The 20,703-nt window shown below is 39.7% G+C and overlaps 1 protein-coding gene across 1 annotated transcript; it reads right to left on the bottom strand.

Annotated features, from left to right (window-relative positions):
• Positions 1–708: 708 nt before the first annotated feature.
• On the bottom strand, positions 709–20,024 carry Slc28a2 (solute carrier family 28 member 2). Its single transcript, XM_042687596.1, has 18 exons — positions 19,944–20,024; positions 19,721–19,809; positions 15,580–15,671; positions 14,524–14,707; positions 12,246–12,387; positions 11,312–11,425; positions 10,643–10,720; positions 9,877–9,957; positions 9,155–9,235; positions 7,200–7,325; positions 6,989–7,119; positions 6,411–6,579; positions 5,982–6,179; positions 5,048–5,129; positions 3,164–3,262; positions 2,848–2,959; positions 1,103–1,147; positions 709–914 (listed from the first exon to the last, which is right to left on the bottom strand). The coding sequence occupies exons 1-18, from the start codon at positions 20,022–20,024 to the stop codon at positions 797–799; spliced, it is 2,022 nt and encodes a 673-aa protein (XP_042543530.1). The 3' UTR covers positions 709–796.
• Positions 20,025–20,703: the final 679 nt, after the last annotated feature.

The following is a 20,703-nucleotide window of genomic DNA, read 5'->3' as shown; positions in this document are numbered from 1 at the left end:
GTTGGCTTTGATTTTGTGATCCTCAGATCTCAACCTCCTAAGTAACTAGGATTACAGATGTGAGCCACTAGCATTTGACTTAGAAGTATATTTTGTTTACTGTGTAACTATATTAAAGAGATTGCAGGTTTATGTGTGTGTGTGTGTGTGTGAGAGAGAGAGAGAGAGAGAGAGAGAGAGAGAGAGAGAGAGAGAAAGAGACATCTAGAAAAACTTATTAAATTATCATGTCTTTCCTAAGTATCTTTAGTTACATATGAAATACAGGTTTCCTTACTCCCATCACATGCTAAGTCACTGTTACAGAACATCATGACACGTCATTTTAGCAGTGTAACCGGAAGCAAAAATTCCAAGATTCTTTTAATATGTTAAGTATTACCTGTTCAAATAGTAGCTCAGGAGAACACATGAGGAATTTCCTGTTTGTTTCAGCCAACCAATGGAAAAATGAATGCTAATTTTCATTATTGGGATACAGTCTATCAAAATGAATCTTTTACATTTTACTATCATAAATCTTAAAGAGTTTCTAACAGAATGGGAATCCCATGTATATAAATATCTTTGCCATTAAAAAAACTGTTAAGTGGTGGGGAGGATCGGGTAGGGGGCGGGTGGGGGGGGCATATGGGAAGGAAGGGGAAGGAGAAACAAAGGAGGAGTCAACAATGCTTGATAAGAAATTTACTCATTATCTTGCCCATATAATTATAACCCCTCTGTACAGTATTTTCACAATAAAAAAAGAAAAAAACTGTTAAGATCAGTTTTACTATAAAACTGGACTGCTGTCTTAGGCACAGACAGCATTGGTGTAGAGTTCACAGCAGTTAGTAAGGGCCATGGCACTGAATTCCTTGTCTTCCCAGGGACCCGAGAAAGAGGGTAGGTTGGTGCCATTCAGAGAAGTACTTGAATGAAAAGCCACAGAGATACACAGTGGGTTAGATGAAAAACAAGGCAAGAAAACATAATCATTAAAGTACACCAAGTATATGAAAATAAAGACAACACAAAACAAATGGATCCATCAAGCAAGTACTTTAAATGTATTTTCTCATTCATAACTAAGTTAATAGACATTGTCAAAGAACCCTACCATGGTCCATTTAGATGCTCCTTTTCTAGGTGTTTGAGGTAAAATCTGCATTGTAATGATATAAAATTAAATATTTTTCTAAAAATAATAATAAGGTATGAACCCAAGGCTATTCTCCTCTTGAGAAAGGAAATCTACTTAATTAAATAAATAACACAAAAACATTGTCCCTTTTAGATAATATCTGCTAATGACCCTCAATATATGGCTTTAGGAAATTCACTGATAAACCATACAACAAGAACATAGGAATTACTATTATTGTAGACCAATGATCTATCCTGCTCATAATTCATCTTTAATAGTACATCAAAAAGATAATTTTGTGAGAACATTGGTTGCCTTCTCTGGTGGCAGCTTCCAAATCGACAGGGTAATACTCATTTACTTGGCCTGACAATCTGCTAACCAGCTAACTGCAAAATATCTACTCAACAGTGAACAGATCACATACTTATTTATAACTTCCAAAGCTAGCTTTAGCTCTGGAACCCAGACTCCAGCTGGACTGTAAATACCTTTACATTGTAGTTATATAGGTACTCCCAACATGTCCAAAACTGAATAGGGCAATAAAGTATCTATCCCCTTTCTTCCCATCTCTGGAATTAGTCCTCTTTCTCCTAATGAAAAAATGGCACTCTTTGGACCTACTTGCCCAAGCCAGAAAAAAGACAGTCCCTTTCATCTTCATCACATCCCTTCCTCCTACCTAGCTGAGGATCAACCCCACTGATTTTCCCTGGACTAGTACATCTTTTTCTTCACAACTACCTAAATTCAGTTCTCACCATCTCAACTACAGCAGTATGATTTTTGGTCTCCCTGCTATCCAAAAGGCTACCAAAAAATATATCTTTTGAAAAAGAATAGTTAATCATGCCAGTATTCAAATTTTTCAAGGTCAAAATAAAAATTCCTTAGTGTTTCATGCAAGGTCTTTTATGATATTTCAGCCTTATTCTCCTCACTTGCCTATGTGTTCAAGTACACATACTTTTCACTTTGACAGTACCATACATTCCATTTCCTCATACACATCCTTTTATGTGTCATTAGTTTTCAGTTAGTGATATATTCTCTTCATGTCCTGGAATTAGTTGAACAAGTTCAACAAGTTCTTACACTATGTAAACTAACCATGATTTTTAAATTAAATTTTTGTCTTTTTTTATGTGTATGCCAGTCCCTGGGGCTTGAACTCAGGGTCTACACTCTGTCTCTAAGCTTCTTCTACTCAAGGCTAGTGCTCTACCACTTGTGCCACAGCCATATTTCTGGCTTTTTTTGTAATTTAACTGAGATAAGTCTTACAGATTTTCCTGCCCAGGCTAGTTTTGAACCTCAATCTTCAGATTTCAGCCTCTTGAGTAGGTAGGATCAATTTTATCTTTTTTGGTCTTCATTTCTATCTGAAGAAGCCTATATGTTATTAGCCACTTAGGGCCATCACTGAAGTTCCGTGTCTTTCAGTAACAATAAATACAGTAGCTTCTTATCAGAGAAACAACCCTTCTTTTGACTCTCTACTCCTTAGGACCCTACCAACACAGTAGAAACTTGTTTGGCCAGGGCAAAATAACACAGATCTAGACCATCACAACTACCTATATCTTCTCTCATGTACTTTACTCAGTCTCCAGAGGACTATCTATCCTCAAGGCCATATTTCTCATACCTCCAGAGGACTGTTTCATGGAGGACAGCCTGTAAGAAGAGGAAGCAGGGACTCAGTGATCACTTACCTCTGAAAGAGCTCTCTACAACACATATAGGTCTCATACGTTCTGTTGACAAAACTTGTGTTCAAGAAGGAGAGACAGTCAGTTTCAGCTCCCCTGGGGACATAGAGGATTCCTGGAAAATGAAAGTACATACTAAGGGAAAAGATCTGACCTGTTTCTTAGAGTTGTTTCTTGTTTAGTTCTGAATTGAAACACTGTAGAAGAGGAACCCCTCCTACTCAATTGTGGAATGGAGAATTAAATCAATGTTCTGAGAGATATCTTGTCATGACCTATGTAAGTGATTTCAGCCAAGAGACCATGCTGAGGCACCTACCTGCCATACAGGCACTGATAAGGGATACACAGGCTCCTGTGAAGAGGGCCCTGACCACAACCTTAGAAAAGTCACTCTTCCGTTGGGGTGCTATTGATGCTGCAGACAACACAAGAAAGTTAAATTGATCTCTTCCCTACCCAGCAATTCCACGAGTCCCCATTTAGAAGAATGTAGAGGAAGAAAACCCAGCAGATAAATATGGTGATGGTGTTACTACCAACCACCTGGGGGTGCCAGTGCTCTACTGAGAAGTATATATATACATTTAACAAGGGATCACCAACTCAAATTTTTTTTGGGGGGGGTGGGGGGGGAAGGGTCGGTCGTGGGGCTTGAACTCTGGGCCTGGGCGCTGTCCCTCAGCTCTTCAGCTCAAGACCAGCGCTCTACTACTTGAGCCACAGCGCCACTTCCAGTTTTCTAGTGGTTTATTGGAGGTAAGAGTCTCACAGACTTTCCTGCCTGGGCTGGCTTTGAACCATGATCCTCAGATCTCAGCCTCCTGAGTAGCTAGGATTACAGGTGTGAGCCACCAACACCCAGCTTCAAACTTTTCTTGAGTCAGGGGTTGTGCATTTGATCTTCGCTTCAATGGTTCTGTGAACATATCCAAGATGTATCTGGAACAAGCAAGGCTCTGAGTTGTGCTAGGCCATGTACAAATGCCTAGTGTTTTGCAGTTGAGATTGGTACTTTAAAGCCTGGACCAGAATTATACGGACCATTTTGAGCCAGAGGTCTTAGGAGAGCAACATTCACTTAAGCCTTAGACATACATGCATATCCCAATACTAGATGCTATTTCACAATAAATATCAATCAGACATCAGAGTTAAAGCAATATAGATAGGTGTTTAATAGAAAGGAAAAGATAAACTATAATGATCAAATTGTTCAATCAGCTAAAAATAAATAAATTTAATGGTTCTATTCCAGAATATAATTGCCATAACATGGTGATTTGTTTATATGCTGAATTGTATTTCTTCTTCTACTCCATTTATTCTACGATTCATTTATAACTTTAATCTTCCAAACCACTGGGGATCTGCTAGTCATTCACCTGCCCTTGCCTTCCAGGACCATTCCACCTTCCTCATGCTATTCTTCCAATAATCAGCTACATTCAGCAATATCTCCATCAGTTCAATCTATTTCAAAGACTAATTCCTCCCACAATTGGTAAGTCTAAGCTTTTAACCCAATACTTTCTCCCATGCACTCTTATTATCTATTCTATTACTTTCATTTATATGATTTTTTTGTTTCGTTTTTTGGTTGGTTGCGGGGCTTGAACTCTGGGCTTGGGCGCTGTCCCCGTGCTCTTCAGCTCAAGGCGAGCACTCTACCATTTGAGCTACAGCGCCACTTCTGGTTTTCTAGTGGTTTATTGGAGATAAGAGTCTCACAGACTTTCCTGCCCCAGTTGGCTTTGAACCACCATCCTCAGATCTCAGCCTCTGAGCAGCTAGGATTACAGGCATGAGCCACTAGCACCCGGCTTTCATTTATATTATTTTTATTCCTGTGTAAATCTTGAGTCTATGGAGACAGATGGTGAGTAGACTAGTTTCAGAAAATACCTTTGTTACTAACTGAAAAAATTATATGTGTACTGTAGTACACATATATTTTAATGGAAAATAGAAATATATCATTATATTTTCTCCCTCAGGTAAAATAAAAGTAACCTTGGGCATTTGATACAAAGAAAAAAGGACTCTCTGCAAGTGATTATCCAAGTTAACTGAAGCCTATAGGTCCCACTTCACATCAGTTTCTCTATCTAATCTCAACTTGTATTAAGCACCAAGAACAGCTCACTACAAAAGCTGGGATCTGGCTAGCTTATTGGAGAGCTGGGAAAAGTTAACAACTCACTCAAGCCTCCTAGTGTGATTCCTATGGAACTAAGATTGGCAAATCCACAGAGTGCAAATGTTGTAATGATTTCAGCTCTCACCTAGGGAAAACAAAAAAATGATAAGCAGATAAATTCAGTCCCATGTGTGCAGTCTTTTTTTTTTTTTTTGTCAGTCGTGGGGTTTGAACTCTGGGCCTGGGCACTGTCCCTCAGCTCTTCAGCTCAAGGCGAGACTCTACCACTTGAGCTACAGCGTCACTTCAGGTTTTCTGGTGGTTTATTGGAGATAGGAGTCTCACGGTCTCTCCTGCCCGGGCTGGCTTTGAACCGCAATCCTCAGATCTCAGCCTCCTGAGTAGCTAAGATTACAGGCGTGAGCCACCAGCGCCCGGCTTGTGTGCAGTCTTATAATCACGATAGACGTCCAGAGTGCTTACAGCACCTATTCTTTTCTATACTATTTTAAGGAGCACACAAATAATGTTAGAAAATAACTGCTTGCTGAGTTACAATGGAGATAAAAATATTCTAACCACTACGATAAAGGCTGTGAATAAGGAGAAGAAATAGGCTGAGGATGAATAAACAGGATGATCTAGAAAGACGAAGAGGAAAAAGAAGTAACTTCATAGCCATTTAATCATAAAAATGAAGAAGGGGGCTTAGACATCCAAAAAACTGTGTCTTCTCTCAACTGCCTTAACTGTAAAGACTCAACAATTATAAAGTTAGGTCACTGCAGGGGAGAAAGAACCCACAGACCTTGGAGTAGTTAGCTCCAGTACCAAAAACAAGGTTGCTGAGAAACCATGCTTACTTTGTGATTAGGTCTGCAATCCTGGAAAGCACCTGTGGATCGGCCACCAACTTCTGCATTGCACTTTCTGTCTGCCCTCAGATATCCATTACCAAGACCTTGTGCTGGTTATGCTTTTCTGGATTGTCACTTACAGAAATCCACTGTTTCTCTCCCTCCATCCATTCTTCTATTCCAGATAGACGTCTGTTCTTATATTGAGATAGTTGCTGATAGGCCACAAATTCGTTTATGAAGAATTTGATTCCCACTATTTCAGCCACCACTGGACAGTCTGCCCACTCTACACCCATCATAAAAACCATGGGCCTTAGGACATAGGAACAGATGACCTGAGTAAAAGAAAGAAACCCCAAGGGGCGGGGGGGGGGGGGGGAAACAACAAATAACAAAAGTCAGGTGCCTGTTGCCTTTTCTGGAACTTTGATCCAGTCTTTTCCTCTTCTCTTCCCTCTCTTCTTAATGCTTTCTCCTAGCTTACTGTGAATCCAGAGGACATATTCAATTTAAAGATTATTTAACCACCACCAGGAGGAAGAAAATCAACAAATGTAATCCTATACCTGGAAGGTGAGCCCATGTATATTCACCAGTTCTCCCAGCCAGGAGAGAGTAGCATTGATGAATGCCAAAACAGCCAAAAAGGCAATCAAATTTCCTGCTACATTAGCAACAAGCGCTATGGCATCTGTAGCTCCATTACTGGCAGCTTCCAAGATATTCTTCTCTTTCCTGTGGTTATCAAGCATGAGGAAAGAATGTTACCTACAGCAGTCTCAGGCCCTCAAAGAAGAGTAAGCATTTCTTTGTAGTGCAGGAAGTGGGTGCAAGACCAGTGTGAGGGGTGGTGGAGTTCCTTAGTGAGTGCATTTGTGGAGATTAGAAGTTGTATCAGATATAATGACCATCTAATTACACTGATACCACGGTCAGAGAGGATGGGAATACCAGAAGCTAGAGGCAGGTGTGAAGCTTAAAGCAAAGAAAATGAAGATGAGTATCTGGAGGCAGAGACAGGCAAGAGGGAACATGGAATCTCATTCTTTCTTTTGGGAAGGCTTGAAGTCTGTGTTCTCTACAAGGCTACTCCTAACTTCAACTGCCTCACCATCTCTCAAGTTACATGCCTCCACAGACTCACCCACGATGCAGTTTCACTCCCTCTTTACTATTGAATTTGGACTCTTCTACTTCTGGATATACCAGCTTAGACAAGGCAAGAGCACAAGGGGCAGCCATCACGGAGGCAGAAATCAAGGAAGATGCATCAATCTGTAATACCAGACTGAGGTCAGCATCACTGTAGAACCCAGCATGGGCTCATCCAGGAATGATCATGTGGCTGTGCCTACCCCAAAGGATATGAAGGCTCCCAACACAGTGCCTGCGATGGTGGCAAACCCTCCAGTCATCACTGCATGGATTTCAGAAAGAGTCATGTCTGCAAGGTAGGGACGGATGAGTAGAGGTGCATCTGTCTATAAACAAGGAGAGAATAGTCATGTTCCAAGAGGGTATGATTCCTTAAGCCAAAGTCCCAGCCCTGTCCAGAGACTCAGCTTATTATACACATAGTGTGAGTGCTATTCAATAGACAGACAGCCTGCCAGGTAAACAACAAGCTCTGCTCTTTGCTCTTCCAGAAACTTCCTCACTCCCCCAGCACCTAATCATGATATCACCTCACCAGTGATGTGTTCCTTTGTTTTCAGTGTCTAAAACAACACACTGGCTGAATGAGTTTGTGAAGACATATTAGACCCTTACATATATTCATTACATGAATTACAAATCACTGATTGAAGCCATTTTTTTTTACTGGTTCATTATTTTAATTGTACAAGACACAGAAAATTATGGTGTTATAAGACTCAGAAAAAAAGGTCAAAATAGATTGTTTGTAACTATGTAAATAGAACAAGAAAACATAATGAAAATTGTTTTGGGAAGAGGAGATGATGGGGGAAAGAAGAATATTAGAGGGGACAAGATTGATTGGGATACACTGTAAACATACCTAGTAGGTAACAGTGAAATCCTTCTCTTCTGTGTAACTAATGTAAGCTAATAACTAAACAGAGAAAAAGATGAAATGCTGCTGCTGCAGTAATTTCATTTCAGAGAATCCTTACAAAAGGAACAATGCAAAATGTTTAAATATCCAATAGAATTTACTGCCATATTACATGAATTACAAATGGAGGGAGGGGCAGACATGCATAAAAGCAGTGAAGAGGCTAAGTTATGAGGTATTCACCTCGTGCATGCTTCCATATCACTGAAGTTCGATTGAAGCCATTTTTATGAATGAATCAAAAGAAATAATGTCTGTGAAATCTATAAAATTAGAAGGCCCAACTATGAAAGCTACATTTAGCATATACCTAAGATTTATCTATCATAATAGATACCAACTAAAGTATTGATGTACTGTACTAAATTTGAGGGATATTAATATGAATAAGGCAAAGTTCCTACTCTTAAAAGATTATAGTCTAGCAGGCCAAACTAGAATGATTATAGATAATCAACTTACATCCTTGGGAGAAAAAGACCTCAGAAATAACTACTTGCTAATTTGACAAGCTATAATCCCTAATGTTGAACTGATGTCAACAGTGTCTCTTGAGTACCTACTCCATTCAAGACAACTATTCTACAGACACATGTATTATGGGAAAAAAAATCTTCATGTTAGTCCTGAGCAAGACAAGCTGTTCCCTCATTGGAGACTCTGGAAAAGAAAGGTTACAGGAAGTCGAAGGAAGAAAAGGGAATAATACTTGGACCAGGTCATTTGCCCATATTTCCATGTAAGAAGTTGATTCAAGTCTAGGCTAGAGGATCACCAGTTCAAGGCCATCCTGAGCTACATATTGAGTTCTATCTAGTACAGCCTGAAGCTGTATGACAAGGTCTTTTAAAAAAATCGGGACTGGAGGCTCATTCCTATAATCCTAGCTATTGAGGAGGCTGAAATCTGAGGACTGTGGTTAAAAACTAGCCCATGCTGATAAATACAAGAGATTTTTTTAAATCTCCAATTAACCAGAAAAAAACCTGGAAGTGAATGTGTGGTTCAAGTAAGTGTCAGCTTTGAGCAAAAGAGCCAAGTGGCCCTGAGTTCAAGCCCCAGTTCTGGCAGAGAACTGGGGGGAGAAAGAAAAAGAGAGAAAAGGAAGAAGAGTAGTACCAGTGGCTAAAACTGTCCATTCATATTAAGTGTGCCTTAGTAAGCATTTTTAGGCATTAATGATGGAAGCTAGAACTGAGTCCTCTGAGTTTAAGAAGGACTGAGAATACTTACCATCCCCACAAAGATGTTTCCTGCTACAGCCAGGGTCTCTGTGGCAGTGGTTCCCATGGTGATTTGCAAAACCCAGGTAATCTAAAAGAACTCAGAGTACTAATCCATCAATATCAGGAGGCTTGGAGGATGCCCAACAAAACCTCTATTCCTCCTGACACAGAAACTGATAAGAAAACTCAAGGCTACAAAAATGGTGTAGCACAGAGTCACAAAACAAGTTGTGAACAACCTTAACCAAATCACGGGCTTCTTCAATTCAAGAGCAAGTACATTCAAACTGTATGAAAAGGTGATTCAGCCTAGCTTTTCTCCCTGCTCTGCCCATTGGCCCTAGGACCTGGCTGACCACTTAATATCAGAATGGTTAGGAATGTTTGCCGTTTCTTTTTTTTTTCTTTTTGGCCAGTCCTGGGGCTTGAACTCAGGGCTTGGGCACTGTCCCTGAGCCTCTCTACCACTTGAGCCACAGCACCATTTCTGACTTTATCTGTGTATGTGGTGCTGAGGATTTGAACCCAAGGCTTCATGCATGCTGGGCAAGTACTCTACCACTGAGCCACATTCCCAGCCCCGTGTTTGCCATTTCATATTGTTTTTACAGAACAACATACTCTACCTCCTATGGATAAGCGTATTTCCAAAGTAAGGGTCATTTTTATGCCCTTGACAGATCCCAAACTGGAGGCCCATCTCCTAACTTATATAGGAAAATGACTCACCTTCTGAATTACCCACTGCACGAGGCCCAGATAATACAGAATGGACATCACACATCCAAAGAAAAGGATGATTGGTAAGGACTGTAATGACAATGTTGGGCATCTAGTGAGAGATTACTTTATATGATATATATGTATATATATATATATATATATATAATATATAATAAGTAAACTATTTCAGCCTTCTAAATTTAGATGTCAGTATTCTAGTTTTGTTTAGGAATTCACTATATTTTAGGAATAAATTCTAAATATGCTGCAAATCCTTCAGTACTAACAAGATGTTTCTGAGCTTTTCTTCCTATCACTCTTTCATCCAGTTTCAAGATAGTAATGATCAAATGCAAGGGATAGATGCTGTTTCCTTTACTGATGAAGTTAAACTCTTATAGTCATATTGGTCTACAGGCTAACTGATCTCTTCTTTTTTCTTTTCTTTTTTCTTTTTTGCCAGTCCTGGGCCTTGAATTCAGGGCCTAGGTCTTGTCCTAAGCACCTTCTGCTCAAAGCTAGCACTCTTACCACCTGAGCTACAGCTCTACTTCTGGCTGTTCCTGTTTAATTGGAGATAAGTTTCACACACTCTCCTGCCAGAGCTGGCTCTGAACTGTGATTCTCAGATCTCTGCCTCCTGAGTAACTAGGATTACAGACAGGAGCCACCAGCACCTGGCTGGCTGATCTCTTAGACATACATTTCTTCCTTTGTTTTACTCCTCACCCCCTCTACTGCTCATCTTTCTTGACCATGAAACAGACATAACCTGAAAAGCAAAGACATTTTGGATCAGCTCCTCCCCGAAGACAAAACTGGAACCAGCCACAGTGTAGTTCAGGAAAATCTGAAGAAGGGAAGGGAAGAATACAGAAAACAAGAGTGAATCCTGACAGGACACACAAGAGAAGATGGGATCTGCATCTTCTGTGATTAGGATTTACTGCTGGGACTAAAGTTGGTTTCCCTTTCACCGCCTTTGGGCAAGCTGTGTCCCCACAAGTGACTCACTGAGTAACACTCAGCAGATCAGTTCTCTCATATATTTTGCTGTACTCCATTACTTTCTCTTTTTACAAACAGATCTTACACCAACACCATTAACATGATGCAGCCTAATCTTATGCTTCCTTCACATCCTCCTTCTCTACACTTCTTTTTCTGTTGGTCATGGGGCCTTGAACTCTGGGCCTGGGCACTGTCCCTTAGTTCTTCAACTTAAGTCTAACACTCTATCACTTGAGCTCAGTGCCACTTGTGGTTTTCTAGTGGTTTATTGGAGATAAGACTCTCACAGACTTTGCTGCCGGGACTGGCTTTGAACAGTGGTCCTCAGATCTCAGCCTCCTGAGTAACTAGGATTACAGTTGTGAGCCACTAGCACTGAGCTCCTTCTCTACACTTCCAAAAGACCAAACCTTTCATTCAGTTTTCATACCTGGATCTGTTCCCCCAGCCATTGAAATGCTTTAAATCCAGGATCTGTTCTGATGACCACGATCCCGAAGACAAATTGAAGACCCAAGCCCCAAAACACCGTTCTCCAGGACACCTACAATCAATAAGAAAATCAATCCAATATAAGTTCTAACCCCTATTGGACAATGCATGTATATGAAATTTTAAAATGGATATATATGCCCTAGGTGAAACCAATCTAAGATTTTAATAGTAAGTCTAGGATAGAATGGTGTAGGGAACAGAGAGAATGTTAAAGAAAAATATGACAGGAATTTATAAATCACAAAATATGTCCAAGCCCAGATTATATATTGAAATGTGATATTGCTATTTTTTACCTGAACTAGCCCTACCTGCAATCCTCCAAACCTCTGTCTTCTGAGTAACTGGGATTATAGGCATACTTTATAATACCAACCAGTTCTATGCCTTTTAACTAATACTTGACACATACAATTTTTTTGGTTGGTCGTGGGGCTTGAACTCTGGGCCTGGGGGCTGTCCCTTAGCTCTTCAGCTCAAGGCGAGCAATCTACCACTTGAGCCACAGTGGCACTTTCTGACATACATTTTTTTTTTTTGGTTGGTCGTGGGGCTTGAACTCTGGGCCTGAGCGCTGTCCCTCAGCTCTTCAGCTCAAGGCGAGCACTCTACCACTTGAGCTACAGCGCCACTTCCGGTTTTCTGGTGGTTTATTGGAGATAGGAGTCTCACAGTCTCTCCTGCCCGGGCTGGCTTTGAACCGCGATCCTCAGATCTCAGCCTCCTGAGTAGCTAGGATTACAGGCGTGAGCCACCAGTGCCCGGCTTGACATACATATTTTTAAAGTATGTAATACTCTACACAAAAATTAGTACTTGGGCCTTGTTGTTATGTAATGTTATGATCAACTTGATTACCCAAAACTCACTGCACTGTGGTGTTTGGAGCAGACAAACAGGATGAGGATGAACATGCAAATTCCTGCAAAGGAGATTAGCTGTTCCGGCCTTTGAGCGGTGTCAAGAGCTAACCACAGGATGAGGCCAACCACTGAGAGTCCTGAGAACCCCCTGAAGAAGGAAGACCAAGTCTATGTTGTCAACGCAGTAAATGAAAAACAATAAATTCACCTCTGAAAAGCAGAAATTCAGCCCAAGAATAAGTGAAATAGCTCAACAGGTTGTTGATTAGAGAGATATTTTGAGAATCATTTATCTAGTAGTTCTCTAGTTTCTACCTCTTTTCCCTCAACTTTTTCTTACAATCAAATCACAAACTTCCTTTTTCTCAGGCTTCCATATCAATGAGATGTGATATAAAAACTTAATCTTGAATAACCAAAAGACTAAATCCCAAAAGGAGGAAAAGTATGCACTGAGGGCCTTTACACAATTTTTTTTTTACCACTCTAAGGTTAAGATTAAAGACCTAGTCACAAATCAAGTATTTAAGGGCTCATGGTCCTTTCATGTAACAAACACATTTGACTAATGACAGACTGGTATTCTCATGTCTGAGTGTTAGAGCCCTTCAATCCAAGAAGAAAAGAATTAGAAAAGAGATCAGGGATGAAACCAAAACAAAAAGAACACAATGTTCACTGAGACACTTCTGGAGCAAAACAATTAAATTCATTATATGTCAGAATTGGAATTTGGAGCTCTTCTCCTGGAAGCCCATCTCATGAAGTAAAATCTGACTTTCATAATCCATTTTGCTTAATGAATAAAGTCATTTTAAGCTCTATTTCCCTAGTGTCAAATAATTATAACCCAAAATTTAAGTGTAATCTGATGTTATATCTCCAAATTATCATTGTTATAAACATTAACAAAATCTATTATCTGGGCATCCACCAAGGAAAGGGCAGAAATAAGAACTTTGTAAATAAAGTTGTAAAGTCATTCTCTTAATCCTGACTTATGACCAAAGCACATGTGCATGCCATGGATAGATGAGCTATGGCTACTGTAAATCCAGAACAGTATATATTAAACAGGAAGTTTGCTTCTAAATTCTAAGGAAATGTAAAAGACATCCAAGGGTGGAAGTATGGAGGACTAGAGAAAAGAATGTATAAAATGTAACAGGGATTATAGGAGAAATAGATGACCAGCAAATCAACTTCATAAGTTATTGTAGCTGCTAATGTCTTTGTTCTGATTCCTTCATTGAAGAAATGCATGGATTTTTCTCATTTCTGACCTGGGCTCTAATGCTTAAAGACACTGAAACTTTTCTCTGAAACCGAGTTCCTCCTGCTCCCTGACAATGTTAACCCATGAATATAAGAAACTGGACTTAAATCTGGTGATTAGATGCCTGTTGCTATTTGTGCTCCACAACAACAAATTTTGCAGAGTATAGGTAAAAAGCTAAGAGATCACTCTGGAACTGTCAATGGAGGGCAAAATACAAAGAATTAGACTGGAATCTGAGATTCACTGGGGGCATCTAGGATGTTGAGAATTCTTTTTTTTTTTTTTTTTTTGTCATGGGGCTTGAATTTTGGGCCTGGGTTCTGTCCCTGAGCTCTTCAGCTCAAGGCAAGCACTCTACCACTTGAGCCACAGTACCCACTTCTGGCTTTTTCTGTGTATGTGGTGCTGAGGAATCGAACCCAGGGCCTCATGCATGCAAGGCAAACACTCTACCACTGAGCTACCTTCCCAGACCTGAGAATTCTTATATTACTGTTATGAATCTAAAATATTGCCCAAAACCTCGTGTGTTAAAGTCTTGATCCACAGTGCAGCAGTATTTAGAAGTGGGACTGCTGGAGAATAACTGGATCACAAGGGTTCTGATATCATCAGTGGATTAATCCAGTGATGGATTTCTAATTGAGAAAAAGACTGCATCAAATGAAGGCACTAATAAAGGTAATGAGTCTATATTCTCTGTTAAAAACTGTAGAAGAAGGGACATAGTTAGAAGAAGTAGTTACTATGGGTATATTGAAGAGTATAGTTTGTCTCATCGCTCTTGCTCTTATTATCTTTGCTTCCTGGATGCTGGAGATGAGCAGCTGTGCTCAGTCATGTGCTTTCCACCATGATACTCTGCCTTCCAACAACCCCATAGTGATGAGACCTAGCAACAAGGGACTGATAACTCTAAAACCGTGACCTGAAATAAACCTTGGCTCCTCCAAGTTCTTTTTCTGAGGCTTTTTGATCAGAGAAACCAAAAGCTAACACACTTACCATTTCATCCAGCGTCTCAGGTGGGGGTTTCTAAAGGGCTTCAGATATCTTGTTAAATTTTTACCAAAGAACTTTTTTAGAAAGTGAGAAACCAGGATAAATATTACTAGGCAGGTGATGACAAACAAAGCCAGTGCCCTCTGGAAATCCAGGATGCAAGCTGCCAGGAAGTAAGCAGCATAAGCTAAAGAAAGAAGGTGAAGGTAAGGGTCAGCAAGACAGAGCTTCCACAGAGCAAATGAAGCTTCAACCCTAAGCACCTGGGACTTATAGCAAGAGAAAGCTTCCAGAGATCTTGCCACCCAGTCTTCCTGTTAAACTGAACTGCACTACTCAAGGCCAGGCAGTTAACTGCAACCTTCTTGGGATTCCCAAAGACAGTCTTACTTACTTAGTTTGACCACATATTTTCACTTGCTCCTGGTGAAATCTTATTCCTTTCCTTTAATCTGCTATCTTCTCCCTGCCCATCACCTATATTTGATCAGCATCCATCTTAGACACTTCAAAAACCAGTCAGTCATCTATTCTTGAAGCTTTATTAGCCCAGTTATATTAAAAGGTTACCCTTTCTTCTTGTTCAAAACCAGGTAAATAAGACTACCACTAAGAAGTAAAGCCATGTATGACCCATTGTTCACCAACTGAACCCAACAATTTTTTATCTCATTACATAGGCTGCCTCTAATATGTTGACATCAAAGCCCTACATGTTACTGACAGAGGACTTTAAATACAGTTTGGTTGTCTTTTAAAATACTTTCCATTTAGTAATCAACTTGACACAAAGTAACATTCCTAAAATGAGTATGTTTCTAGCTTCCACTAATTCTCAGTATCCTTTTTTTTTTTTTTTTGGCCAGTCCTGTGGTTTGTCCCTGGGCTCTGTCCCTGAGCCTCTCTGTGCTCAAGGCTGGCACTCTACCACTTGAATCACGGTACCACTCTGGCTTTTTCTGTTATGTGGTACTGAGGAATCAAACCCAAGGCTTCATACATGCTAGGCAAGCACTCTACCACCAAACCACATTACCAGCCCAATTCTCATTATCTTACCAACACATAACAGGCCCAACATGATCTTCTTGAACAATCTGGCATGTCTTTCCCAGAAATCTCTTGCCTTAATGAAAGGTTGTAGATTTCTCCTGATAAAAACCCAAAATTAAAATAAAAGAATTATTCCATCCCATTTATGCTTTTTTTCAGCATTTTCCTGGCCCAAGGCAGAATTTGCTCTGAGTAACAAAATATTTATTTCAATTAAGGACAAGTTAGGTAGTATTAAAGCAATGCCCCAAAGAACATATCTAGCCTTGTCAATTTGTAGCAGATTACAATGACCCTATTCAGCCTGGACTAGGATTACTGTTGGTAATTTCCTGCCACAGAAGTTGTTGATAGTGGTCTTATTAGCAATCTACTCTTTTCCTGTTTCCAAAGAACAGAGGGCCAGTTCTTATAGATAATTTGTATCTGTCCCTAAAAGCCATACCTACTATCTTTACTAGACAGCCAGTGTACACTGACAAACAGGAAGGAAAACAGCACCAACCTCAAGAGTTCCTGGGTTGGCAGTATACAAGAAGATGCCCTGTAAGCAGCCAGCACTATTTAAGTATGATTTAAGCAACATTTGTATAGTGCTTTCCATGTGTTTTAGCTCTAAGAACTTTGCAAATATTAAGTCTTCCTAAGAATCACCCAGAGGTGGTTACATTTTCCTTATCCAATCATGGTTATTGGAAACCTTGACTTTGGCAAATTGTAATGCTATAAACATAGGTACAGATATCTTTCTTATACGTTGTTTTATATTCCTTCAGATATATGCCCACGAGTTGTACCGGTTTCATATGGCAGCTCCATTTTCAGTTTCTTGAAGAACCTCCATACTGATTTTAATAGAGGCTGAACTAGCATTCCCATTAACAATGTATAAAGTTTCTTCTCTTCATTTCCTCTCCTATCTCTATGTGTATTTGTTGTATGACCCATGAAGAAGAAATTACAGTTGTTAAGACAGATGCACCAAACCGTGGCACATGCAAGTTCATTAAACAAGCACTTCTGAACTTACAAGCACTGATGTACACTTGTACAGTTTCACCAACATATAGGCCATCCACAAACACAAAAAAAATCATTTTCAAAATCTGACTTTAAAGACTTACATATACAGATAGAGAAATAGATGATAGAGATATGCTTACAAATCAATATATACCCACATATGCATTGTGTCTCTATAAAAATGGCATAAGAAATTTCTGAAAGCTGTTAATAGGGAATGGAAATGGGCAAAGAGAGTAATAACATGGATTATTATGGTTAAAATTTAATGTATGTGGGGTTGGGAAGGTGGCTCAGTGGTAGAGTGCTTGCCTTGCATGCATGAGACCCTGGGTTCGATTCCTCAGCACACAAGCAAAAAGCAAAAAGCCGGAAGTGGCACTGTGGCTCAAGTGGTAGAGCGCTAGCCTTGAGCTGAATTGCTGAGGGACAGTGCCCAGGCCCAGAGTTCAGGCCCCACGACCGGACCCAAAAAAAAAAAATTTAATGTATGTGTATGTAAAACACCATGGTGAAACACTTTATTGCAATTAATATACACTAAAAAATGAATGATAGGAGAATAAAACATGCTCTATTGGAGTATGAGCATCAGTGGGAGAGGGAGGATGAATGGAGAGAGTGAATGAGGATGAATATGGTTGAAGTACTTTATATACATGCATGAAAATGGAACAATAAAACCTGTTACAATTGTTTACAGAAGAGGGAGATAAGATAAGGGATAAGAAAGGTGATAGAAGGGATAAGGCTGATTGGCTACACTCTATGCATAAATGGAAAGGCCACAATGGCCTTATAAATTAATTATGCCAAAAAATCTTTTCAAAACTTAAAAAAAAAAAAAAGAGGCCAGGCATTGGTGGCTCATTCCTGTAATCCTAACTACTAGAAGGCTGAGAGCAGAGGATGGCATCTAAAGCAGTCAAGGCAGCAAAGTCCTTGAGACTCTCATCTCCAATTAAGCACCAATAAAAATTAGAAAAAAAAAAAAAACAGAGGCAGAGCTGTAGTTCAGTAGCTCAGGTGGTAGAGTATTAGCCTTGAGCAAAAGACAGCACCCAGACCCTAAGTTCAAGTACCAGTACACACTCAAAAAAACCTTTTTTTTTTAAAAGAAGGAGTCATTGGATAGGGCTTTAAAAGAAACTAACTTAACTTGTCCTATTGCCCTGGCCACTTCCTCATTCCTGCTCCCTGGAACACAAACAAGATATCCTGGATTGCAGCAGCAATGTGAGGTAATCTTAAGGAAGGAAGCAAGAAAAATAAAACACTCTAAATGGACTAAAAAGACCTGAATGTAAAAGGATGGAAAAATGATAACCTCAAGCAGATAGAATCTGAAAGTAACTTAGAATGGCTATACTAATACTTCATAAGGCATACTTCAAGCCAAATTAAGAAAAATAAGGCTGGGCGCTGGTGGCTCATGCCTGTAATCCTAGCTACTCAGGAGGCTGAGATCTGAGGATTGCGGTTCAAAGCCAGCCCAAGCAAGAAAGTCTGTGAGACTCTTTATCTCCAATAAATCACCAGAAAACTGGAAGTGGCAGTATTGCTCAAGTGGTAGAGCACTAGCCTTAAGCTGAAGAACTGAGTGACAGTACCCAGGTCCAGAGTTCAAGCCCCATGACTGAAAAAAAAGTGCACTATATATCAAAAAAGAAAACAATCCATCAAGAAAATGTAACACTTGGCTATTCCTAAGGTAGAGACAGGAGGATTACAGTTTGAGGACAGCCCAGGCAAAAGTTAGTGAGAGCATATCAAATAAGTAAACCAGTTGTGGTGATGCAGATCAGTAATCTCAGCTACTTGCAAGGCAAAGGTATGAGGATCATGGCTTAAGTAAGAGCAGCCCAAACAAAGTTATTGTGAGACTCCATCTGAAAAACAAACTAAAAGCAAAAGGACTGTGAGAGTGGCTTGGTGTTAAAGGTGTTATAAAGCATCTGCCTACTAAGTATGAAGCCATGAGTCTCAATCACTAGTATTAGAAAAAGATAGGCTAATTATTAATTGATATATACTAAATGTTGGTGCACCCAGCCTCATAAAACCAACAATACTAAATATAAAGAGACAAAATGATCCAGATACAGTAATAATGGGTGACATAGACATCCACTTTTATCAGTACAAATCCAGACCATAAACAACAGAAAACTTCAGAGGTAAACTACACTACAATTCAAACCAAATATCGACAGAATGTTCTATCCAGTAGCTGCCCAATACATATATCTTCTCAGGAATCCTTGAAATTTTTTATTTCTTGCCTGTCCTGGGACTTGAACTCAGGGTCTGGGTGCTGTCCCTGGGCCTCTCTGTGCTCTACCACTTGAGCCACAGCGCCACTTCCAGCTTTTTCTGAGTAATTGCCTAGGCTGGCTTCAAACCATGATGCTAAGATCTCAGCCTTCTGAGTAGCTAGGATTATAGGCATGAGGCACTGGCACCCAGCTCACTGAAATTTTCTTCCAAATAGACCACATTTGAGGCCAGAAAACAAGTCTTAACAAGTACAAAAACTTGAAATGATTATTTGTATCTTATTAGAAGATGATGGGATAAAATTATAAACCAATACTAAGAGAAAAAAAATTATCCATGTGTGGTGACTGACTAATACATATTTGAATAATAAGTGGGTAGTAGAAGCAATCAGAGGAACCTCCACTCTGGAGCACCTTTTCCTCGCACCTCCCAGTTTGCCATTCCTCCTGTCCCTAAACCTGAGTATTTCAAAAAAATATTCTATTGATATGGGTAATTTAAATGTGAAGACTTAGTGCTCTCATTTAAAGTGTTAAAATGAGTATCTACCTATGATTAAAATTAAATAATGGCAAAGCGCTCAATAAATGTTAGCTATTATTATCACTATTCTTGCTGCTATTTTTTACTGTTAACCCTACCAACACTGATGAACTTGTTTATAGCACGGGTTTATGTAAAAAACGCATAAAGTGTAGGTCTATGCATGTGCATATGAGGTGTTTATAGGTTCATCCCAACAATTAGACAAGCTCTCCCAGACTGGGGTAGATTTGATCTCTTCTTACCCAGTCCACCCCAGGACCTTAGGTCCTAACTAAACTGGATTCTAGTACATTTGTACCTCAGAAGAGGGGGAGGCCCCAGGTATTCCTTGAAGCTAAGTTCCTCTACTTCAGTCTTTTTGGTTCCCTCAGGATTTCTTCCTTCCTCCTGTAAGCACAGGTAGAATGGAATCAGTCATAGAGTACTGCTAGAGTTGATGGAGATCAAGAAGGCAGCCAGAGACCTCACAGAAGCAACAGAGCAGCCCACAACGCGATGCATAAACAAAACTGGTAAATTACCATGACCTCTAGTCCTGAATTCTCTAAGCCAGGCTCCAGGGTAGATGGGTCAATGGACTCTCTTCCACTTGCTTTCTCCATCTCGTTTTCCTCAACTGAAAAACAAGTTCAGGCCAAGGGTGGTAAGATTTGCCACTCGGTCTTGTGCGCTGAGAAGAATTTTTAGGACCAAACACTAGCTGGAAATACAAACCTAAATTTCTTTAGAAAATTAGTTGAATTTATTAAGAAAGAGAACTGGAAAGATTGGGGACTGATTTTAATATAATGAAAGGGAGAATTCTATTCTTATTATCAATAGCTATCCCTAATAAAAGGAAAGAAGACAGGAGAAGAAAATTATAGGCAAGGGGAATTGGAATAAACCAGTGGGCTACCTAGGGTCCCAGGACATGGACTAAAAACCTCTCCTCTGAGTCAAAGGAAAAACCATAAGGCCAGTGCTCCTTTTTGCCTAGTGAAGGCTCCACTGAGCTGTCCTGCTGAGAAGGAAATAAGAAGGAAGACGAGAGCTAGGGGAAAACTCCAGACTAATGTTGCTGAAAATAGGGATAAACCGTCTTTCAAGTTCATGACTACAATGTAGAGATTAAGAATTGTTTTCTGAGCATCACAGAGAACACTTCATCAGTCAAATAAAAGAAATCTGCATTTAGAGTAATCAATATGAATGTCAATGATTCCAATTAAAGTTTTAAAACAAAATGAATACAGACATTTAAGCAAACACTTGAGTATCAAAATAACAAACCTAGTACTT

This window comes from Dipodomys spectabilis, unplaced genomic scaffold, assembly GCF_019054845.1.
Source record: "Dipodomys spectabilis isolate Male_0828 unplaced genomic scaffold, ASM1905484v1 ptg000108l, whole genome shotgun sequence".
NCBI lineage: Eukaryota > Metazoa > Chordata > Mammalia > Rodentia > Heteromyidae > Dipodomys > Dipodomys spectabilis.
Note: the sequence above shows the minus strand (reverse complement) of the source record. Positions and strands in the feature narration are given on the sequence as shown.

Bases quoted from the DNA above. Each gene is read 5' to 3' on its own strand.
- Slc28a2 (XM_042687596.1), bottom strand. From the start codon at position 20,024: ATGGAGAAAGCAAGTGGAAGAGAGTCCATTGACCCATCTACCCTGGAG. The intron at 7,326-9,154 runs GTAAGTATTCTC...CCTTGTTTATAG, and splicing joins GAAACATCTTTGTGGGGATG to ACAGATGCACCTCTACTCAT. The intron at 6,580-6,988 runs GTGAGTCTGTGG...TGATAACCACAG, and splicing joins GGAGTGAAACTGCATCGTGG to GAAAGAGAAGAATATCTTGG.